The sequence below is a fragment of the Triturus cristatus genome, chromosome 2_1 (genome assembly GCF_964204655.1).
Source record: "Triturus cristatus chromosome 2_1, aTriCri1.1, whole genome shotgun sequence".
In the NCBI taxonomy this organism is placed as follows: domain Eukaryota; kingdom Metazoa; phylum Chordata; class Amphibia; order Caudata; family Salamandridae; genus Triturus; species Triturus cristatus.
The window spans coordinates 697,946,634-697,972,061 of record NC_140581.1 but is presented as its reverse complement, the minus strand read 5'-3'; the positions used below and the strand labels follow the sequence as shown (position 1 = coordinate 697,972,061).

The window sequence follows — 25,428 nt, the reverse complement described above, 5'->3', positions numbered from 1 at the left end:
AAATGTATATTTAATTCAGTTTTGTCAAATATCCTTAATGCCTTGATTTCCTCAGACATTTACTCTAATTTATTATAATCCATTACAATAGGCTTTGTAAGTAGACTTTTCCCATCTATGCACCCAGAATTTGGAACAGGGCCATATCCATCAGGACCTCCTCAATACTGATCAATTTAGAAAAGGTTTAAAGGCACACCTCTTTAAAGAACCCTACATCACAATTAACTAACAGCCTGCAAACAACCTACTCTTCTATCATTCATTTTCTTTGTGCTTGTCTTTCACTCTGTGACTTTTGGCTAGTTTCATGCTATTGGAATGCCACATCCATACATACAACACTTAAATTGGATAATGGTATTGTCAGGAACTTTAAAATATTAACTTATGTGTTCTGTAATACATTTCACAAATTCAGGTCATCTACTAAATTGCATTGATTACATTTATATCTAGTAATTATGTTTCACAAATTGCAATGTGGAAGGGACATATTGTGGGCGTCCCTTCCAAATTGTGATATGGAACCATATGCATCAAGGGTTTACACAGGCATTGTGGTCACAAGCTCAAGTTCAAGTTAAGTTTATTTGGTTTAGTTCTCGACTGAGAACCACAAATATTTGATACATGATATCAAAATGTAAGCAGTTAGATGATAAAAGTTTTCATTCTAATACAAAGTTAAAAAGGATTTAAAAAATTTAAATAAATTGTAACATACAAATTCATTTGGCTGATTCTTGCAAAGTGAACTCAAGTCCTGAACGACAGAGTTAAGTCTACATTTTATATAAATAGGTTGGAGAAACCTTTTTCTTGCTTCTACAACTAATGCATTTGGGCAAGTAAACAACAGATGTTCCAGAACTTGCTCCCCACCGTTAAATAAGTTACAGAGACTACTAGATTTTTCTTTTGGTAGCCACTTGTGAGTAAAAGATTTTAGTGGAGTGTCTCAAATCTGAGCAATACAATCAGTCTCCTAACTCCAAGCTTAGGTTAAAATAAATATACTGTTGTGTTTTCCTGTAGACCAGAGATTCTGCATATTTTTTATATAGTGACAGTTTGGCACAATGCTGACAGTCAAGGTCAAAGCTTAGCCTTGGAGTGAAGTTTTTTAAGAAAAGCTTCAACTGGGCAGGAGTCCATGATTGCAACAAATTAATATTAACGTTAGATAATTTAAAAGCAATTGAGACATTCCTACAGAATACATATTTCAGAGTTCCTTGGTCAAATGCCTCTGATTTGAGTAGGGATCGGAGCGTTCCTTCCTCCGCATTGAGGAGGCTATATGCCCACCTGATGACATTGCTGATTCCTTTGGCATAGGAACTGACTATTGAAAATTCGAGGCGGAGAGCTTGTACCGGGACTGCTTGAGACATCTTTGTGAGTTTCTGCAGGATCTTCCCTTCTTTGATATCTAGGCGTTTCCATTGACTTAGTGGGATGTATTCAAGGGCATACGAAAGCACTGGCACAATCCTGGCTCTATATACCTGGAGTAGCGAAGAAAAGTGTCTTTGACCAGTCGAGGCATATAGATGTGAAAGTGCCCCCACATGAACATCAGCTTTCCGATTTAGGTTCTGTATATGGAGCGCGTTTTGTAGAGACTTTGTAAAGATTCGACCTAGGTAGGTGTACTCATTTGTCACTTCCAACTATTTTCCCCCTAAAGTCCAGTTGAATTTGGCACTCCGTTTCCTTCCCGAGAATGGAACTATTTTGTTTTTGTAATATGCAGTATTAGATCATTTTCCTCTGTGTAGTTATGGAGTACTTGCATATTTCTTTGCAGGCCAAATGGTGTTAGGTCTATAATGATTACATCATCTGCATGCCTCATGGTGTGAATTTTGTGGAGAGCAATTTTAGGTGGAAAGTTGCTGATCTGTTTAAAACATTGACGAAGATCACTGATATATAGGGAAAACAATAAAGGAGCAAGAAGGCATCCTTGTCTAAGGTCATTTGGGGTCGGAATTGGGCTTGTGAGACCCTTCTCCCTCCCCATTTGGACCTGACACCAAGTCCCGGAATGTAGTGATGTTATTACATTTTGCTGAGTTTTCTCCAAAGTGTTCCTCTATCTGCCCTATCGAATGCGATGGTAAAGTCGACAAAAGCGGCATACACAACCTGAGATTTTGAGGACACATATTTGTCTAATATGGTTTGCAGCACCGCAATGTAATCAGTGACCGAGTGCTTTGGTTTGAATCCAGCTTGGTATAAAGGGAGTAGACCGAATGAGAAAGCCCAGTCTTTAAGGTAGTCTAATACTGCTGCTGCAAAGATCTTTCCTGTTGCGTCCAGGAGAGCTATCTGCCAATAATTGCCGGGAAGCAGCCTTGAACCTTTCTTGTGTATTGGGATTACAATGCTCCCCTTCCAAGATTTAGGGATTTCCCCTGTTGTGAAAATGCGGCTAAAAAGGGGAGATAAGAACTTGCTCCATGCTTTAGGATTGCTTTGGAGAACCTTGATCAGAATTTGGTCCGGTCCCGTTGCTCCCGATGATATTGCCTTTTTTATGTAGAACTTGATTGAAAGGGGACTTGGTGCTCTGATAACCAATGTTTTTACTCCAGGAGTTCTAGCCGAGCTATTAGTCCTTTTCGAGGTTGTATTTGATTTGTATAGATTGGCTAGGTATGATTCCCATTCTGCCTGGGGGACTGGGATAGCTTGTAATGCTTTTTGTGTGCCTATTTCTTTGGCAATTATGTTTCAATATGCATGTTGGTTATTCTGTTTTGCTGCTATCTAGATATCAACCCAGTTTTTATCCTGTTTTTTTTCCTTGTTTTTTGCTTTTTCTCTCCTGCGTTGGTTTTTCAATTTGTTAATTTCTATTTGTTTTGATGCAGAGTATTCAAGAAACTGCAACCTTAACGGTTTATTCAGTTGCTTTATATTAGTGACTGAGTTCAGTTTTTTGTTTCGGTTCTTTGTTGGACCCCGTTGTTTTAGTTTGTCCTGTAATTTTTGTGTCAGCTTTTTAATGACTATTTCAAAGTTTTTTATCGGATTTATAGAGGGAGTTATCTGTAATGATTGTGTCGTATCAATTACGGTAATGATTTTGTTGAGTGTCGATGAATTCCAGTGGATCCGTCCTTGGGCCTAATTTACCATAACTGTATTATGAGTGTACATGATATGGCCTGGTGATGCAGGTTGTGTTTTCCATTCTGTTTTTGCTTCCAGGATTGCATGGTCGCTTCCTCGTGCAAAGTTAATTTTGAGTTGTAAAACAGTGCCGAAAAAATCCGAGCTACAGATCATGTAGTCCAGGATTGAGGAGCTGCAGTTCCCTTGTCTTGTGGGTGATGCGGGGATGTCTCCTTCTACGTTGCTGTTTAATATTACTCCATTTAACGTCGGGAGTGAGGCTAGTCGGATTTTCCCTCTTTTGTCGGCTTTGTTTTCTTTGGGAAATAGTGGAGTGGAGATTGCCAGAGCTTCTTCTCTGTCCCAGTTTGCCCATTTTTCAAGTAACTCATTTGCTATTTTTCCATTAAAGTCGCCTGTGATGAAAAGTGATGGATAGCCTTGTCCTTCTACTACCTTTTCGATATCCACAAGAGTTTCTATTGCAAGTGCATTCATTTTTGCTCCGGGGGGGGATATAAACATTGAAGATGAGGAGATCTTTTAGAATTTCTAGTGGGTCGGTCCCAGATTTGATCTTGATATATTGAAAATTCTTTGAATCAGTTGGGAATATTTCTTGGGCCCACTTATAGACTTCGTTAAGAAGAATTGCTATCCCACCTTTCGTGTGTACCCGATCGACCTGCTCTGCGGGGATATCGTATATGTAGTATTCTTCTTGGTCAAAATGTGTTATAGACCAGGTTTAAGGCCACAATCCCTGGACGGTCTTTTGTTATTACAGCAAATTTTTCTTGTGTTTTTCCGGGTATATTCTAGGGCGCTTATTTTCCTTGTCCTGTTTATTGCTATTCAGATTCTCCGAGATCCAGGCCCATGAGTAGTCCCTCGTTGTTATTTCTCTTTTTGGGGTATTTTTACTACAATTGCCTCTTTCTCCATTCTTTATGGAAACAAATATATTTTCCCGTAGGGATTTGGAGGATTATTCGTGGTGTTGAGCTTTTGATTCAATGCTGAGTTTTAAAAGATTCTTCTAATAATTCCGACTTTTGGAATTCACGATTTTGCACTGGCGTTAAATCATAGCCGTATTTGTGAAGAGTCTCACTTTCCTTTAATATTATTCCTGGTATTACTGGAGACCAGAATTCTACAATTGCTGTAGTGGTTGTAGATTTTTCAGGGAACGTTACTAGTTTTATTTCATTTCTAGCTAAGGAATGTAACGGCTGTATCTTTTGTAGCAAATTAATGATTCTTTCGTGATTAAGCGGTGCATCGCCAGAAGAGAATAGGTCTGTGATTACCAGGTGGTTTGTCGTGTTCTTCTCTGGTTGTGTGTTCATCTTCCTGATGTTGTAGGTTCTTTGTGGAATATCCTTTAGAGCCGGCGATTTTGTTCCATGATCTACTATTGAGAAGATGGTTGCCTTTGGATTAAGTTGGTTAGAGTTTGCCCTTTGTATTTTGACTGGTGATTTCTGCTCTTTTACCTTTCTATTCTGCGCCATTTCTAATCTTTCCTATTTTTCTGATGGTCAAATCAGAGTAGGGGGAATGTTCAGGAACCTCTTCTTTCGGGCTTTCTTTTTCTCGATCCTTCTTAGCGCCTTTCTCTTAGTCCTTTTCTGTTTGATCTTTTTTTGTCTGTTTTCGTTGATTGGAGTTTCTGGACCCGGAGGGACATTGGTAGATAATCCAGTGGTGTCTATTGCTTTACAAGGTAGTATTACTGGAACAGTCAAATTTAATTGTGATTTAGGTTTTGTTTTAGTAAAAATTGGGTAATATGCTAAGGGCGGATGATGGGTGACCGACTTGTAATTCTCCTTAAAAAGTTTTCTAAGGGAATAGATCTGGCTGAGATCTTGATTATCCTTTTTTCTTTAGGTTGATTCCGCCCAGTTTGAGTTGCAATGTCTTTCTTCAGTGGAGAAAGAAGGGTTTGCAATTTCACTCGTTACGTTATTCACTGACTTCTGCTGTTGATGTTGATTTTAATTGGTCTTTCTTCCTTATTTTAGCATTCCTAATTGAGTGTCAAGCAATTGATCGGAGTTTTCCAGTATGTTCCCTAGATGAGTAAGAACTACTTCCAAAATTCTTTGCAAGGTGAACAGAGATTTGAATAACGTGGTATATTCGTTCGTTGGAGATTCCTGTAATCTTAAGGATTGAAAAATCTGGTGATTGATTGGGAGATCCATCTGGGTCAGAAATTTTTTGTGGAGTACTAATCTGAATGTTCTGTGACTCCTTTTAAGTACCCTTATAGAAGAACAGATCCTTGATGTTGATGTCTGGGCAAGTGATGTCGTAGTCTTGAATTTGCTGTAATTGGGGTGATTCTGGTATTATTGATTCTGATATTGTGAGGTTAGCCCATCCCGGATTCTTGGGGTACTTTCTTTGAGTGCCTCTGGTGTTTTTTGATTTTGAGTTTTTTCGTTGTTTTGTGCTCCTTTCTTTTCAACTTTGATATTACCCTTATTTTGATGATCCTTTTGTAGATCTTTTTGTGATTGCCCCTGTTTGTCAGTGCCTAGTTTTGTGAAGTATTTAGCAATTTCAGGGATCAATGAAGACTTTCCTTTTCATATCAACTTCCCAGGGCTCTTTCTAGTTGCCTGTTCCATTCCCATTCTTTTCAAAAAGATGGTTCTTGATCTTAATTTTTTGTGAGCCATTTGATAGTGCGGGAGATAACTTTATATGTTTTAATCCGAACCAGGGGTTTGTTGCACCACCGGTCAGGCACCAGCCGGACTATAGAGGGTGCTGGAAAAGTGATAGGAAGACTGCTGCTAGTGGGTGGAATCAGACAGGTGGCAGAAGTCTGAATGTAGCGGTTGCTGCGCTTGTCGAGAATTGGACACCGGGGAAGTTGGGCTATTCTCCAAACTAAATTTACTAAGGAATGGCTTGGTGTTTTTTTTTGGTTTTTATTTTTGCGGACAACTGTCTGCCGTTCTGGTTGTGTTGGGAGAATGCTTCCTGATGGTTCCTAGCCGGCTGCACACTTGGCCCTTCTGTTCCCCTGCTTTATTGATTCTGCAGGGTCGTGGCGCCGATTGATGGTGCGCTCCTTGTTGGGCCAGCGAGATCTGTTGATAGAAAAATACCCTTAGCCAAGCCGGCCATTACAACTAGAGAGGTATGGCTTCAATGCGCCAGTGCGCCGCTCATGCAACACTGAGCACCGAGTGCCGAGTTTCCACTCTCTAGCGTACAGCTTCGCACACAGTCTCGCAGTTTCACGGACTTAGGCAGGAGGTTGTATTATGGACTGCCAACGCAAGGTTTTAGAGGCGCAGGAAAGGAGTCGCGCTTGTCTCCTATGGTCAGTGCACTCGTCTCCAGCAGTCATGAATCACTACAGCCAGGTACTACAGGTTTCCTCTTTGTCCTGCGGACCCCCAATAAGTCTTTTCTCTGAGGGTGGATTAGATTGCAATTATAGCTTTGGAAAAAACAGAGTTTGTTAAAATCTTGTCGAGGTGATGACAAAGTTATGCCAGGTTCTGGATTGCTTAGCGGCTTGGTGGCTTTTAAACGGGCTTAAGACTGAGCAGGAACCGTGGCTGAGCCGCATGGGGGGGAGGTGGTGGGGTGGCAAGCTCTACAAGACCTCCTACGGGGCCTCCTCGTTTACTTTTATGCCCTGTGCCCGCCCCAGCCCCAGCCGATCAACCCCTCTCCAGCTCCACCTCACCGCTCAGTTTCTGCGCAGCCGTTTCTGGCCAGCCAATCTCCTTCGATGCCACTCTGGAGATCTGTGCAGCTCTGCTTTGCTTTGCAGTCAAACTGTGCTCTGCACTTGCTTTACGTTTGCCTCGTGTTTGGCCTTTGACCTTGGATGCCTTGAATGTTGCCTTGAATGTTTTCCGGGGCTTCAGCCTTCAGCCCATGTCGCTCTTCACCCTCCGGCACTGGCACTGTCTCGACTGGGAGTCTGCACTCTTGGCAGTCCGGCCACCGGTGAGCTGGCAGCGGTCTGGTCACAGACTCAGCCCTCAGTTTTGGCAGGCTGTTTTCGGGAGGTAATTCGGCGATTTTAGGCGATTTCAGAAATCAGGAATCGCGGCTGTTCTCAGCGGTGGCAGTGGCGGCCACGGCCGGCTGCAGCGGCTCAGCACGAACTCGAACAGGCTCCGCCTCTCTGCCTCCGCCTCTCTGGAAACTTGCATCTCATCACGTCCACGTGCCTAATAAAAAAGAAATTCTTCGTATATCTGCCCCTTAGCCACTGCCATGTGGTCACAAAACATTGATTAGTTACTTACTCCCAATTTACTGACTCCCCAGATTCGCAAAGATTTGCAAAGCGGAAGGGCATCCACTTTAGAACCAGTGTTGGACTGGGGAAACAAAACCATCCCTGGCAAAAATGCTCAAACAAGCCCAGCTCCTTTTGTCTTCTTGTGCTCTCTCTTTCGATCCATCCATTCTTTTTCTACTTTTCTTCTCTCTCTTTTCTCCCTCCCAGATCACTTTCTCTCTACCTTCTGCCTCCCACCCTCTTTCTCTTTCTCTTGAAGCCTCCCCTTGACTGCTTCAATTAGTTAATTTGGGAGAGGAGTTGGCCTAACGGCTAGGGCGGTCGACCGCGAATCTGGGTAACCGGGTTCGAGTCTCGGCAATGACGCTAAACATCCTGTGATTCTCGGCAAATCACTTAATCTTGCCGTGCCTAACAAAAATGAATGTGTCCTCATGTAATGCAACTGGTGCTATGTAAAGCGCTCTGATACCCAATACTGGGTCAAGTTTGCGATATATAAAACTCCGTAAAAAAAAAAAAACTCAGTGAGCTGGAGGATCTGACCTCCAAGGGCTCCAGCCCACGGAGGAAATTCCCGGTGGCATCAAATGCATGTCCGGCCCTGTTTGGAACCTTTCCAGTTTGAGAATGGGGGTAGCAGCTTCGAGTGGAGTGGACGGTGGTTTAGGGGACCACTGCGGACTCTCACTGAAGTTTTCAAACCTGAAAATGTTTTATTAAAAGTAATCCTGTTTCCATGCTGCTTTATAAAAAAAAGATTTTCAATTTTGAAAAGCAATCACACGGATGGTGGTCTGCTGACTCTTGCAGGCCAGCATCCCTGTAATTGCAACCAATTGTACTGGGTTGCAAATTGCAAACATCCTAATTATTATTCATTAGACAGGTTGGTCTGGGATCTGTTGCAATTTCTAATTTTGTGAACTGACCTTTTAGTATATTGGTTAGTTCGCAAAGTTACTAATCACAAAAAGCTGGTGCGCAATTGGCAACCACTTTTTGCAACCTGTTTTGAGTACATTGACCCATAGTTTTGTAAATATAATTACGTCTCACATTAGGTCCTTACGGTTGGTCAAGCCATTCCTTTTTGGGTTGTTACATTCCTGACACAGTGAATCGACTCTCATTTCAAGCTATCAATGCAATCACCCATATGTCCACCTGACAGTTGTCCCTTCTAACTACCATAACATTCTGATTTTTTAGTCTTATGAAAACAATCAAATTCCGAAAAGCATCTAAGCACCCAGTGAAGTCGTCCAAAAGTGATTCTCAATCACTATTGCGACAACCGTTTTCACTATTTTACAATAAGCTATATCATGACTATGCTGTTTTGAAGACAGGTACCTTTTGTGTTTACTGCAGTCATTTTAGCCATGGGAATGTTAGATTTTTCCCAGTTCCTCACACTTTGATCAACATTTCCCAAACCTAACATAAAATGTGAGTATTAGGGAACCATCTCATTAGATAGCACAAGCCTAACTAAAAACGCCTGCACTTTTACCCCTTTACCTCGGCCACCTCTACTGACTGCATTACATCTGGATCATTCCTCCGAAAATACACCTTGATTTCATGTAATGTTCCATCCCATGCTATTTTTGCTCCTCAGTATTGCTCGCCCCAAGTCTTTCACTTTGGAATCAATTACTAAAAGCTTCTTACATCTAAAAAATCATTAAAGGTCTTTGAGGATGCTCTACCCTACGATGCGTTGCATCTCCTCTTTAGTCTATGCACCTCTGAACATTGATTAACAGATGTCATTAAAGCTCACTTTACTACAAGACAGGAGGCTATTATGCAGTCTCTCGTCTTGCTATATACTGTACAACACTGAAAAGAACACTCCAATCCCACAAAGCACATCCCCACCAGTAAATAGCATTAGTTCATACGCTGTTTCCTTTTTTCTTGAGGAGTCAGAGGCTATAGTCAATGTAAAAACGGATTCTCTTTCTTTAATAGTCTGTACCTAAAATGTGTATGCATGTTCACAGATACCTAGATAGGGCCTGAAACTACTTGAGTGGCGAATGAGTTTGGAGTTGCACTTTTCTTTACTATGATTGTTTTGATCACAGCAATGATGATTATCCAAATATGAGCCAGTGTTCCACAAGGGCACACCACACAACAAAGGAGTGAATGTCTGTAGTCACTTCTCAATGCAAGTCTGATTTATTGCAGTAATATTTAGTTAACAGTACTTGTGTTTCATACTTACATATAGCAGGCATGTTAGACAAGGCCACATAGTTTGGAGGATGCACAATTCTAGTATCAAAAGTTGCTTTCATGGCGGGCTCATCGAAGCACGGAAACACTGATCTTGCATACGTAGGTTCCAGCTGAGACGCAACAAGGATCCTAAAATGATAAGACAAACATAATAAGTATCATGGTTTTTCCGGCAAGTTCAGCCACTCCCTTCTTATCGCAGTCACTAATGTATTGCACTACATTTTCACACCCACCTTTCACTGTAAGGAGCAACAACAACATTCACAAAAGTTACTGTGAGAAATCCAGGTTAGAGTATCCCGGGGCAGTCAGAAGGTACTGGACCCAGTTGTAACAACAGGAGTCTTTTGCTTTGAGTATCCAGTGCCCCCAGTAGGGTGGGCACGCAAACTAAGAGTAGAGTACCACTTGTTGGAACTTCATTGTCTGCGTGAGAGACAGAGCAGTCAAGGTTTACACAGGGGAGGCGCTTAGGGCTAGAGACTCAGATTTTAGCAACGCAACACACAACATCCAGTACATTGCTGCCTCGTTAGTGCCTTTTCTTTAAAAAACAAAACTACATTATTACAGAAAAAACTAAATAGCACACACACCAACAAATATGTGCAGACTGGCAGGTGGAAATGCCTACAGGGACACCCTTTTAAGGGCCACACAACCTATCGGAGATGCACATACAAATGCCCTAAATTTGCCGTTGCCTCTCTGTGCTGGAAGCACCTTTAGCCGTTTGCGCACCTGCAAGCCCTGACTTCTAGAAACACAACACTTCCTTCGCCTAGTTGCAAAACAGCAGGGATGCATTAATAAACAATCATGTCTACTGACATTGTAATGCTGTCACTATACTAACCAAATGCAGAGCATGAGCCCTTTCCTTGTAATGCTTTTTAACATTATACAAAATAACAGGAACTACTGGAAATATTCCCTACATTTAACTCTCACTGTTATCAAGAATATGCATTGCTTTTAATTTTCATCTGTGCGTCATAAAAAAGGCATTACAACATTGAACATTTCAGTATCAAAATGTGTGATTTCTATATTTGAACAACTGCCTAGCAATCCCTGAGAACCTAACAAGAATGGCCCAACATGCCAGAACCACGTGGCAAAAGTCCCATCTCAACGAGTGTTGCTGAATGAGTAGAAACCTCTCCGAGGCTTATGCTCCCATGGTCCTATAAGACTTGGGATGTAGTGATTTCCCAAAATATACCAGGGTTGTGTAGGCTGACAGATTTTCTGGAAGGCTCCTAATCACAAAACAGATGTCTCTGGTGGCGCCCGTGCTCAGTGACACAGTGCAAAATGATGGGACTCTCCATGCCACAAGTCTCACATATCTAACAGATAATAATTTCCCTGGGTTGAATGAGGTCCCATTACGTTTTGGTGTCCCCTTGAGGGTTGGGAGACCCCCTGCACCACAGGGGCTGCAAGAGCCTGAATTACATTGCCACCCCTGCTCCTACTGGTGCAGCACAAAAGAAGCATGCAAATTTGATGCGCTTTGTAAGGGCTTCAGGGATGTTCTTTTGGCCTGCAGCAGTTTCCTTTATTGCGGCTGCTACAAGTTGGTAAATATTTTCTTCTTTTTTCCTTTTTATATACACATGCAGGTGCATCTGCTCCTCTGAGAACACAAGTGACCTCAGTGTTGGGACAGCATGAGTGCCCTACAAGAGCCCCACAGCCATTGCTGTCCTGGTTGACTCCCTGACTATTCTCCTTTGAGCTGCTAGGGTATCCAGCTCTATTGATTCTGCCTCCTTCTGTCTCTCCTCCTCTTTCATGCTGCAGTCCTTGCTGCTCGGTGAGGGGAGTGAGAGGGTAGCAGGAGACTCACTGAAGGCATTGAAAGTCTTGTGCTCCTGGCAGGCCACCACAACCAGGCCCTGAGTTTTTCTAGACAAAGACTTCCCACTGGCCAGCCTCTACATCTAAGTGGGGAAAAGGAACTATCAGGTGCAATGGTGCTCCAGGTGCTCAGGTCTTCTGGAACATGGGCTCTTCCTCTGGTGATTTAAATGTCCAGCCCGGCCGGGATGAGACATTGCAGTACCTACAGGCCACATGGCACTGCTGGTGACAGGTACAAATACTGCACAGACGTGACTTATGAGAAGGGGGTTATCTTTAGTCTCAACGGACCAAACTTCATGGGATTTTTAGTATTTTGCAATTAATGGTGCACTCCAGGTACCTGGTGTGTCAATTTAGGGCCCCCTAGCTTCTACATCTTTTCCCCATCCTGAGGACAATGCAAGAGGCCTAATCTCCTGCCCACAGCTCCTCATAGTTCCTTGACCCGGTGTCTTCCATTAGCAGCACCCTGTAGCACTCAAACCATGCCAACCAATGGGTGGGTGGGGTCTTGGTCTTCACAACACAAATACTATGTTTGACCTCCATTTGTTTTACTGGTCACTATTGAGAGTTTGAGCTACCACTCCAGAACTGCACACAGAGTATCCTGAGATTACTGCATTAGGGCATAAGTGTGTTGGACTGATCATAACCTCTCTTTCCCTCCACTTTAATTTGTTCTACTCATTGTTCCAGAAATCTTGTCAAATATGATGTGGTGCATCTTATTCAATTTACCAGAAAAAAGGTCAATAGTCAAAGTTTTCACCCAATATGATAAGGCTGATGCTTAATATGGCAGGTACTGCACAATTTGCGAGGGCACCAACAAATATAGAATTGTGTTGCACAAAGAACGTTAGTTTACATGCTAAATTCTCAATTTGCAACAATGTCGCTGAATATACAATTTTGCTGCTAGTTTGTCAGGATATTGCTTAATGATTCTTTACAAGACCAATATGCTGGAGAACTCCCCCACACAATATAGAAAGGTAATGCAGAATAGACTAAAGTGTTATCCATTGTGTCACAAATCTGCTGTGCTTTGATGACAATAGCACATCAGCCTCCAAATTGTCTTGTGCAGTACAATGAGATCAGCTTTGCGACAGACTCATTACATTAGTTCTGCATATCTGTGGTCCTCCTTCTGTTTGTAGTGTGGTCCAAGTAAAACGAGCTGCCAATAGACTCAGGGCCTTATTATGAGTTTGGTGGTGAGGGAGTGGGACCGCACTGCCAAACCTGTGTAGGAACCGCCCGCCAGATCAGAAGTTTTCTCCTTGTCTGGTGTGCGGTTCTTTGGCATTCCCAGGACGGTGCATATGAAATAGGCATCACAATAGAAGCATCAAAAGCAGTACCTGCACGGCATGGACTGCTGCAGCACATGCCTTGCAGGTACTGGTGTGCAGGCACACAGGGGGTAACATGTTGTGCCCTCCTGTGTGCATCTACATGACGTGAGGCACTGGGGGTCTGGCACCGCAATGAAAAGTGTGGCGTGAGGAAACTCACAATATGCTTGGTGGGGCCACAGCGGCCCCACAAAGCATATTGCGGCCTCAGGACTGCTGCGCAACCACCAGGGAACGATGGTTGCAGTGGTCCCAGTGCAGCCCTACTGCCCTAGTGGTAATCAGATGGTCGCGAGACTGCCACCGTGAGTCTCGTGGTCCGTGGACTGCCGATTCATAATAAGGGCCGCAGTCATGCCTGCAGTGGCTTACTAGGAGAAAACAAACATTGGTTCTGCCTTAAAAAAACTAAGCTTATTTGCAAGAAAGTTTCTATCCTTTTATCCTCTAAAATGTAGGATCCTCAATTAATGATACAGCACATACTGACCATAGATATACAAACAAAAAAATAACTCGATTGAAAGAGACTCATGTGAGATATATTAAATTCATATATCAAATGTGATAATAAACATATCAAAATAGCTTGACAGGACAAATACACATTACATATTTACATAACAAAATACAAAGAACAACTCAATGACATAAAAAAGGTGTAACATGAAAATATAGATGAATTAAATCAATACCATCACAAAACAAACTACATCAGGAGTCCTACCTACATCAAAATAACCCTGGAAAGACATATAAATGCTATTCGTTCTACTGGTATGTCTATATCAGCATCGACGTTTTGTCCCCCTATTTGGAGTGTGAGTAAGCAACATCACAATGGGGTCTTCCTCAAGACTGAATACCAAAATGGAAGGGTGACGGCGAGTAGGAGTACCACGCCTCCACGCCGCTAGCGCGTCGATGGCACCGCCCCTTTCTCACTCGTAGCAGGAAAGGCAGACACGGATGGCGGCGGATGGCGGCAGCGAGGGACTGAACTCCACCCGTTCTGTCAGAAGTCGGCAAAGGGAATAAAGGGAACAAAATACTAGCTACGATACGGAAAAGCGGAAAGAATGCAAGAGACAGCGTGAGGCTCCACAACTTTATTCCTGATTAAGCACAGCTTCAGGCTCAGGATTTAACAGGCTTCTTTGCTATTGATAGCTGAAGCTTGCAACGCCAGTACGACATCAGGGATGCAGAGCGGCACCTGAATCCTGAACAGTCCTGTTGCTACACGTAAGGAGGAGATGGTGGTGGGGGAGCTGAGGTGTTAATTTGGTCAAGAGACTATTAAACGGGAGAAAAGCAACCTCAGCAATATTCGGACTCTAGAGAAGAAAAAAGAAAGGGAGAAAGGGAGGGGAGGGGGCGAAATATATAAATAAGCATGGTGAGACCCCAGAAAAATAACCTGAATGGGGCTACGCCAACCTTCCGCTGTTTTAATCATGACTCCAATGGGGGTGAAAGAATTCCCGTTATTTACCAAAATACAATCTGTACTATCTCCCCAGCCTCCTCAGCAACCCTCACCACCTCAGCTAGTAGGCTCTACAGCATCCTTGTTAATCCCGCCTGTGACCCAGACTGCCTGCGAGAATTTCACTCTGCAGGAGGATCCTAATCTCTTGAAACCTACAAAGTCAACAGGGTGGGAAAAGACTTTTGACTTATCCCCTGGCGTGGATATAGTAAAACGCGTCGGTGACATCTGTGGTGCATGGCGATCTAGGGGCACCAGAAATAACTGTTGAGCCCCTCCAGGCTTCGGTGCCGTTTTTGCAGTCTGCTATACAAGAGTCGCCAGCAGAATTAGGGCCCCTATTCTCCAAAACGCCGCTCTCTTATTCTAAAAATATATCCCTAGCCAATTTTAGTAGCGAATATCCGGGAACTTTCCAACTAGATATTAGGGATATGCTAAATTTGATTTTGGGAGAAATAAGGGATATGAAGAAAATACAGTAAATGGAGATTAGCACTCTAAATCAGCGGTTAGACAAAATTGAAGACGCGATTCACGGTCTCCCTTGTAGAGTCACTGAGGCTGAGACCAGAATATCCACAATTGAGGATCAAATGAGCTCTGTTCTGTCTGAGTCAAAGGAGGCCGTAAAAAGGAGAAGATATCTCGAGAATAAGGTCGAGGAATTAGAAAGCTACTCTAGGAGATCCAATCTCCGGATAGTAGGGGTACCTGAAGGGATCGAGGGCTCACAAACTCTCCATTGGGCCAACTCGTTTATAAAGCAGCAAGTTTTGCCGGAACATGAGGGGGATCTCTCCATTACTAGGGCACATCGTGTTCCGGCCCAGCCTTTCCCCAATTCCCCGTTTCCGCGGACGATTCTCCTGAACTTTGCCGACTATAGAATAAAAGAGAAAATCCTGTCAAAGGCTATTCACCAACGTCAGTTTTCGATTAATGAGACTCAGAAGTGTCGAATTTTTTCAGACATGACTGCGGTCGCAGCTCGTAGAAGAAAGGAGTTTGTCAAGATGCTGGACCTATTTAAGGCACATGGTGCCCAGGCCTCGATTGCGCAGCAGTCCAAGCTACGGGTCCTGGTGAAGGGGAAGTTCTTCATGTTTTCGGACCTAGACGAGGCCCAGATTTCCTTGAAAGAGCTTTCTAGACCCTCACCAGAATCTTAGTGGTGAAACGCACAGGACAATTTTGTAAAAGTTCTGTAACTGGATAATTTTTGTTCATGTTTCTTTTTTCTTTTTTCCCCTGTTTTTTCGCTTCTCTTTTTCCTGCCTTCCTCTATTTTGTTGTTTTTTGTTTTTTCTTAGGGGAGGGGGGTGGCCATTGTTGGCCGCTACTAAGGGTGCAATACATGCCACCCAGGTTAGATGGTGGGGGGGAATGTGGATAGCGTGGTTGCAGGAGATGGGGTTTCACATTCCTAGGGGGGGGCTTGTCTTGAGGGTTTTGGGGGATAGGGGAAGGGGTATTGCAGTAAAAAAAAGGAGCAGAGAAGGTCCATGGAATGCTATTTTTAGTGAGCAGACATGGCAAGTGGTAGATTACAGATCCTGTTGTTAAACACCAATGGCATATTGAATAAAAAGAAATACGGTGCACTTATTAGCTGGGCTTCCTCACTAGATCCCCATGTTCTTTTTCTGCAGGAAACACACCTTAAATCTAATTTCCCCAATTTATATATCCCCAAAAAATTTTCTACAGCTTTTTTTGCTGGGGTAGCAATGAGAGGGGTCGCAATTTATTTTTCTAGTAAAATAGATTGGGAATTTTTCCAGGTTCATAGAGACACTCTCGGGAGATGGATTCGGGTAATAACTGCAGTTAAGGGTTTAAGGTTAAATTTTATAAATTATTATGGTCCAATTATTGATAATGTAATACCCCTGAATCAGATTTATGAAATGTTGATTGACTCCCCCGGTCAGATTATTCTAGGAGGAGACTTCAACTACATTTTAGATATTAGGAAGGATACTACTAACAAAAATAAAAAACAACTAAAACCAAACACTAAATAAATAATGAGAGCTATACAGGAGGAATTTTCGCTGGTAGATCCTTGGCGACAACTCCACCAAGATGTAGAATTCTTTACTTGTTATTCTTACCGGTTTCACTCAGCCTCCCGGTTAGATTATTTCTTAACATCTAGGTCGTTACAAGTCTCAAATGCATGGATCAGTGCTAATCCTTTTTCAGATCATGCGTTTGTAGGGATATCCCTAGTCTTAGGGCAGAGGGCTAGGGAACGACCTAGATGGCAGATGGATCGTCTTCTCCTACAAAACGCAGAATGGGTTTCAGGGTTTAGAGAATGGATCTCGCAATATTTTATGGTCAATGATAATACTGCTGCCCCTTTTGCTATTTGGGGGGGTTCAAGGCCGCAGCTCGGGGCCAAATAATAGCAGTGAGGGCCGGTCAGTCCAAAACTCGGAGACTGAAAATAGAGGACCTACAGAATAAGGTTAATCAAGAATATGCCTTAATGATCCAGCAGCGGGCTAACCACTATAATGAAGCTAGCTCGGAATTAAGGGAATTTTTTATCTTGGAGGAAATTTATAATTCTAAAATCTTCCAACAAAAAATTTATGAGGAGAGCCAGCTGATTGGAAAGTTATTAGCTAACTCCACGAGAAAAAAAACAGAATCCTCCTTGATTGTCTCACTTAGGGATCCGGTTTCTGATCATGTTATAGTAGACAGGGACAATATTGCTCGGATCTTTCTTCAACATTATGGGCAGCTCTATTCAACAGAATATCCTACTAGTAATGAACAAATTCAGGTGTATCTTTCAGATATAGATATTCCCAGGCTTTCTGAGAATAAAATTAGAGAATTGGATGAGGATATAGGGGAGGAGGAAATAATAAAAGCAATTAAATCAATGACTGGGGGTAAGGCGTCTGGCCAGGACGGTTTCCCATTGGAATTTTATGAGGTTTTTATGAAAGAATTGGTATCCCCTTTAAAGAGACTTTTTAATAATATTAGAAAGGGTGGAATAGTAGCAAGTGAGTTTAAAGAATCTATTATAATATCATTTGTAAAAAAAGATAAAAACCCGGAAGATGTCAATTCGTTTAGACCAATAAGCCTACTCAACTCTGATTACAAGATCCTGATGAAGTTGTGGGCCCTGCGTTTTCTTCCTGTGGCTCAAGAAGTAATTCACAGGGATCAAACAGGATTTATTGCAGGTCGATCAATGGCTATGAACACGCAATTCCTAATACATGCTTTAGATTTTTTTAGCTCTAACAAAATCCCTGCGGCAGTTATAACGGTCGACGCAGAAAAAGCCTTTGATTTGGTGAACTGGCAAACATTATTTCTTACTCTAGAGCATTCTGGCATCCCACAACAAGTAATTAATATGCTTCGAAATATCTATCAGAATGCGAGTGCTAAGGTGGTCATTAATCAAGAACAGATAGGGGAAGTGGCAATAAAACGGGGAACGAGGCAGGGATGCCCGCTTTCCCCTTTACTTTTCACTTTTTTTATCGAACCTTTGGTTTTAAAAATTCGAAATAATGCTGCTATTACTCCTCCAATACCTGCGATGTCCAAAGTCAAGCTATTTGCTGATGATATTATTTTATACTTAGCCCCGGAGAAAGAGAATTTAGATCGAGCTTTTTATGAATTCTCTCAGTTCCAACAGATTGGTGGTTATAAGATAAATGAAAAAAAAACTGAGCTACTCGCTCTTAATTCAGATCCCAACTTGTTTCCCATTAATCTCAGGGCTCAAGCCAGGAAATTAGATCCAATAAGATATTTGGGCATATATGTCTCGAATCAGTACCATAAATTATTCGAATTGAACGACCTGAGAACTAAGCAGAAGATAAAAACCTTATTAGAACAATGGTCTGTGCTCCCTCTTACTATCATAGGGAGAGTCTCTATGATCAAGATGTCTATCCTTCCTCTCTTAACATTTTTATTTTTAAATGTCCCCATTCGTATTAACCAATTATATTTCAATGAATTGGAGACTTTGTTTAGGGAATTTATATGGGGCAAAAAAGCCCCCAGAGTAAAATTAGCTATAGTGCAATTACCCATTACCCAAGGGGGTCTAGCGTTCCCGCAGGTACGGACATATTATGAGGCTGCTTTGTTAAATTTTTTGGTCGATATTTTATACTATAAGCGTAACTGTGATAGTTTTTTTTTTAGACAAAATGATCTTAGAAGCAGGAGCTCAATCTTCCTTTTTTCTAAAAACATCTAAATTACCGAAAAAAACCCGCTACAATTCTCTTCGAGAATTATCGTCTAGGCTTCAGGCAGTCTTTAAGAAAACAAGCTCTTCTGGTTTTCAATATGTTACATTAAGGGAGTGTAATACTATCGGCCTATACCTTCAATCTAGACATATTGATATATGGGAAGAATGTGGCTTTTTTCAATTCAAGCACTTTATTGTCCAAAATAGAGTTCTGTCCTGGCAAGAAATTAGCATAAGAGCAGAAGGTCCTAGGAAAACCCACATTTCTCGAATACTTACGGCTAGTCCACTTTATATCCAATACGGCGGGCATGTTAAATACTCCACACAAAATTATGATAGATTTATATGCTTCTAATTTTTTTGGATTGGGTAAGTGGTACTCTATACTGAGGAATCAAGCCCAGGATAAAGTTATATTAAATAATTTGGAGAAAATAGTGCGAGAAACAGGCTGCAGATTTAGTCTCCAGGAGTGGGAGAAAATCTGTCTCTTAGGCTATAGGTCCTTACGTGCTGCTAACTTTAAAAGAATGTCCTTTTTATCAAGGTGTTTTGCCTATTGGACACCGTCCATACTACAGAAAAAATTCCCCGATTGTGTGAATAGGTGTTTTCGGTGTCATCAGGAGGACGAAGGTGGTTGGCATCATATTTTTTACTCCTGTCCGTTATTGAACCAGTTTTGGGGAGAAATTTTTAGCGATATGGGCACTGCCTTGGGATTGTGTTTTTCTCCTCAAGTTGAAACTGGATTGTTTGGGGGTGTGAGGGACAAAGCTATTCTATCCAGTGGTGATAAAGCATTTGTAGCAATCTCCTGTATGGTGGCTCGTTCCCTGATACTTCAAAATTGGAAATCGAAGGAGATAACAAACCATTTAACGTTGTTTAATAAAATAAAAAGGATTTGCAGATTTGAAGAGGCCTATGCTAGGAGAGTCGGGGGAATAATGAAATTTAACAAAAATTGGAAGGGGTTTAGGAAATTGCTTGTTTTCAAGGACAGCTGCGGATCTATTGTCGCTCGTTGATTCTTAGAATTTTGACGGTGTATATTGATTTAGGATGATTGGGAATTGTATAGATCTGTATGTTTCAATAGATTGATTGGGGTAGTGCGCCTTTATTTGTTTAATCATGATTTAGTAGGTTGCGGGGGGTGCGATAGGGGGAAAAAGGTTTTTATTTCCTGAAGGTGAATTCATAATGCTATTTATTGCTTGCTATTTGCACATGCACTTTAGTTGCTCTTACTCTTTGCACTTTATGACTCAAGTACTGTACTCTCTTGACATAATTATTTCTGATATCGTATTTCCACTTTATGTGGAATTAATTCTCGTGTGCGATGTTCGTTGTATTGTATTCTATCAAGCCAATGATTTGTTGGTATTGCATTTGCACTTTAGTTGGGGGTTTCCTCTTAAAAATAATTGTAGTTGAAGACATGAGTAGCATTTCTTTCTTGTGCAAGATCGAATATTTATTCAGATATATACTTGCCATGGAGTTGTTTTATTCTCCACTACATTGTAATACCGTTGCATTGTATGATAAAATGGAATGAAATGTCCACGGCATCGATCTAAGGAATTATCTTGCATTTTCTATTGTAAGTCTTCTTGTTTACTTATATTCAGCTATCATTCAGATGTAATGCTTGAAACCTTGTACATTGCACCTTTTTTTTTTTTTCTCTGCTCAATAAAAAAAAAAAAAGACTGAATACCAAAGGTGTATATAGCCTGTCTGTGAAAGAAATCACAGGACAATAGTCAAGGGTACCTCACAGAATTAGCGCTCTTGTACAGCAAAACAGTGTCCAACCAGGAACACCAGAGAAAATCCAATTTCACTTTATGGGGGTAATAATCCAGACCATCACTCAAAAGGTGATCCTAATTATGCGTAATAGCTTATGATTCCAAATATCTTAACACACTGTGTAGTGAAGGGGACAATGTCAAATCATCGCCTCCTTAATCGACTTCGGTGGGCCACAAGTAGAAAAAGTAGCAACCAATGCTTCCTATGTATCTCCGGCTGGTAGGATGGCAATCGACTCGAGCAAGCATCCCGAGTGGCTTACTGGCACATCTTCATTCCTTTACTAAAACATTTACATACAAATATTTACATCTTTGTGGCCCAAAGATGTCACTTTATGTACTATTTAAAAGTCAGTGTTTAAAATAGGTGTGCAATTCTCCACCAGGCCACCCAACCCGCTCCTTGCTGCTCCCCTGCCTTATATTTTAGGAAGGCCAGACAGTGAAATTTGATACTGGCGAGCTGCTTTCTACTTTTTAATTTCATACTCCTCCGAGTAGTAAATTTTGAAAAAAATCCATAATGTCCAATACATCATGACATATGCGTGCACATACTGTACATAACCATGGACATTCATGGTGACTCTTGCATGAGCCTATGGTATTATGCTGGAGCCGACCTTTGGTCTTTTCACCAATGATGCTGAGCTTAGGCAAGAAATTAACACGAGCAATTGCTCATCTGAAGCCAATTAAACTTCTTTTATCGTCCAAAGAAGTATGCAATACAACAAATGGATAGAAATTACAATGTAGAGAGTTTGAAATTAAGTATTAGGAACCTACATGCAAAAAAGTCAGGATCAAAATTTGACAGAGATCTAGAGCATAAGGGACTGCGAGAAAATTAAAAACCAAACACATTGAATGAATGTAAGTTCATGTGAATGGAAATTTAAAAAAATCATGAAATGACAGGTAAAGTAGTGGCAGAAAAAGCCCTGATTAGCAAACGCCTTCATGATTTGTAAATACTCTGCTCCACTGAAAATAGTTGATCGTTTGGCTCTTGTAGACAATAAAAGTCCACGGGTCATCATCAGGACTAACTTATATTGAAGAGCATCTACAAAAAAACAGAAAAAGGAAATATCCACAACAAATTGTGGTATGTTTCTAAGCTCACTATGATAAGCAACATCGAAAAGTAAAATTGCTGGGACTAAACAAAAATGCCAGATACTATGAGTGGAGCCAGATCTAATCTTAAAGAATAGCAGCAACAATCACCAACATTTTATGGAAATGTACACAAAAAAACCTGCCGAAAATATTCAACCTGGTAGCCTTTCCTAATTAGGCAGCTACTAGAAGACTAAAGTGAAAAAAAAAAAAAACAATGTGAAGCATGCACACATTTTTTGGGGAGCACTTGTGAGCCAAAATCCAGAGGAAAACTCCTAAAACATTTGAAATTGCTGTTAGTAATAAGAGTCAAAGGCATTACTTAATAGAGCAGTTTCTTTATTTCAGCCATCTAAGACAAAACATTTCCAATCTGGAAAATGTAAAAAAAAAAAAGATATATTTTCAAATATATTTCCCAAAAATGTGGCCTAAAAGATAAACTAACGAGCAAGGTCAGTGGAGAAAAAGAAAGTCTTAGTGGCTCTTAACAATGTGTTTGCAGTGAATCCTACGAGCACGGCTGTCTCTGTACCTGCCAGATAGGATCTAATACATGCTGCGGAGGGCTGCAGAGAAGTGACAGCATGGTCCCTTTGGGAAGATGCTCTCCAAAAGGAAATCGCCTTTAATACCATCCTACGTTAAAAATGGGTGATCCTTAATAATGAGTAAACATGTTAATAATTACAAGATATTTAGCGCAAACCTATGTATAGAGTCTGTCCTTGCAAAAGAAGCCTGTCAGCATCCCTGTTCAAATGTTGTTGAACTCTGTTGAATTAAACATGTTTATAGAAACTTGTCTAGACTTTAAAACGGGCCAAGCCCTTCTTCCAGATAAGATCTTTAACTAGTATTATGGAATACTATTGCTCCACAAATGAGCAAAGCCAATGTACCTGTAACGTAATGGTGTATTGGAAAAATGCATTGTAAACCCAAAACGCCATTAAGGGTGAGGCCTAATGGTTTTGCATTAGCATGTTATTTGCAAAAATCATTAGCATAGCCAATGGCTCGGTCTTTTAAAACCAACACCTATCAGCTTTGCCAATATTTTTAGTAGTGTAGGTAATATTTCGGCTGGAGATAGAAAGGTCACATCAAACATCATGTAGCGTTGCTGGCATGCTACTTGATTTTATCCCATGGCCTGACTGAAATGATAGAAGAAACCACTGCCAGTCTTTATGCACCGAACTTGCAAATTAACTTATTTATTAGATATTTGGATTACGATCTTGATGATTCATCCAAAAATCGTCCTAGAAAAATTACTAAAATTAATAGTTTCGAGGAATATTCTCAATTTGTGCTTCCTGAAATACAAATGCATGACTGGCCTATTTATAAAGTAAGAAATAAGAATAATATATTCAGTTTTATATACGTCTAATACTGCAGAATTGGAATTTTTAAATCTCCTAAGCAGAAGGTGTACTGTCACATAATTCAACGTTCTCTAATGTATTTCCCTCTAGCAAATCTTTGGTTGCAGGTAAAACCAGATAGCAGCAACATGTGTATAACACATTGAACCACTGTGTCAGCTTACATGAAGTACTTGAACACTTTATTGCTACAAGAAGTCCCTGTACACATAAACTGTAATTACACATGAAACTACATAAAAATGCATTTATAGAAAATACAGACTCAATATTTCATTCATCAACTTCAATCAATCAACTTCATTCAATTACTAAACACAGTCTTACTGTTTGGTGGGACGTGGCATTAGTTGTAAATCAGCAAATCTTCTGTTTCACCAAACTTGAAGTTCCCAAGCGTACCTGCACCATCTTAAAAAATAGCTTCATCCTGATTGAGAACGGAAGAGGGACGGGAGAACATGGCGGCCAGCTAGAGGCGGGGAGCTCCTCCAAGTGTGTGTGAAACAGGTGGTTAGGAGCTGACTACGTTATGGATGTTTATGGATAAAGAAGCAAGATGAATATGAGAGGTTGACTAAATTTCAGAAGGATTGTGCAGGTTAAATATTAAACATTTTACTTTAAGCCGGGACCCGCGGATCTGTGGTGCAGGTTTAAGTGGCGTCCTTCCCAGTAGGTGCGGCTTCAGCGCTGGAGCGGCTGGAGTGCAGAGCTGTGCGGAGTGCAGAGACGTGCAGAGTGAATTGCTGATCACAGAAAGAACCTGGAAAACCTATGGCACCATTGGGATGTGCCCAAAAGGGGGAAAGTAAGTGAGGACAAGACAAGGGTGCCCTTGAGGACAAATCAGCCACAGCAGGCAGGGGAGGCAGCGAACAGCGCTGGTCAAGAGCCGTGCTGGAAGTGAAGAGAGGGAGGAAGGTCGCAGCAAGAATCCCCTTCCGGAGAGGAGGTGGTGGGGACGGTCCAAAAACACCAAGAAGCTGGAGACCTAGAAGGCTCAAAAAGCACGGCGGGGAGCACAGGTAAAAGCCTGGACTTACAGCAGAGTGCTAGCCTGAAGGGAGAGGAGGAAAAGAAGCCCAAAAAGGTACAGGACGATGAAATGAGTCTAAAATCAAAAAACAAAAATTCAAATAGAAATATGAGTGACCCCAAGCAGCTGGGGGTGGGGAGGTACACTTTAAGGAGTACTAAGAGAGGAAAAGCCTCACTAAAATAGTGTGTAGGCGGTGGTGGAGAGGGTAAAGGTGAAGGAAAGGAGGAAAATAAACTGTAATTAGAACCCCAGCAATAAGAATCCTCGGGGTAGAGAACAGAACGCGGTTAAGCAAGAGGGGCTGGTAAAAAAAGCATGAACAAAGCCCAGAAGGTAAAGGTCACTCCCTCTCTTAGGACCTTCTTTAAAGTATTGCCAAGGACTCTAATACTGAGTGAAGTTGGGACAGCAAATAGGGAGAAGGAGAGTGGCAAGACTATGGAGGGACAGTTAGATCATTTGATTGAGGAAATACCATCGGAATGGGGAAATGTGTGTAGTTAAAATAGGTACGCAATATTATAAGAGGAAGGTCGAGAAGATCTGAAGGGCATGAAAAATTCAAAAGAATTAAGTGGCAGGAATATCACTCACTCAATGCTAGAGGGAGGGGAGGAGATTAAGAAAGGGGCGACAGAAAAACTTGGCCCAGAACAAATCTTGAGTACAGATGAGAGAATGGATAGGACACAGCGAGAGCAGGTGGAAGTAAATACTGGGGGAGCAGCTCTGGGGGATTTGGTTGCAACACTTACATCTGAGAGTAGAAGTAGGTTTGAAGTATCCGAGGAAAATCAAAGAGAGATTAAACTGGTGTGTGAGGCTTTAGAGATGAAAATCGGCGATCTGACAGCGAGAACAACCATTCTAGAGGCGTCAGTTGAGAAACTCAAGGGCAAGATACAAACAAATGAAGAGGACATAAAAGCCTTAAAATCAAGAGAACATGGGCTGGGAGGAAAGGATGGAAAATAATCAAAGGAGAAACAATTTACGGATCATAAATGTGCCTGAAGGAGTGGAGGGGGATGACTTGAAAGGGCTGGTAGTTAAGTTGATTAAAACAGGGCTTCATCTGGAAGAGACTGAGCAGGAGCTGGGTAGGGATATCCAGAGAGTACATAAAGACCCCTTCCGGCTTAATCCGAATGGAAGCAAACCTAAGAGGGGCTTGGTAAATTTCAATACTTACTCCTTGAAAGAGAAGGCTCTATCCCAGGCATTGAAAATAAAAATAGTAAAGGTAGACGGGTTGTCTTGTGAAATTAGGTCCGATATTTCTTACATTACGCCCAATAGACAATGGGAGTTGGGCAAGAGAATGGACCAGTTGAAGGAGTTGGGGGCCTCAGTGCAGATGAAGTTCCCGGCGGTTCTAA

At 41.6% G+C, this 25,428-nt stretch overlaps 1 protein-coding gene across 1 annotated transcript in view; it reads right to left on the bottom strand.

The window, feature by feature from the left end:
• The window catches only part of LVRN (laeverin), a 541,073-nt gene that overhangs the window by 381,846 nt on the left and 133,799 nt on the right, over positions 1-25,428 (bottom strand). The window contains exon 2 of the mRNA XM_085632644.1: positions 9,654-9,796. Coding sequence (XP_085488770.1) covers positions 9,654-9,796 — 143 coding nt within the window. The remainder of the gene's footprint in view (positions 1-9,653; positions 9,797-25,428) is intronic.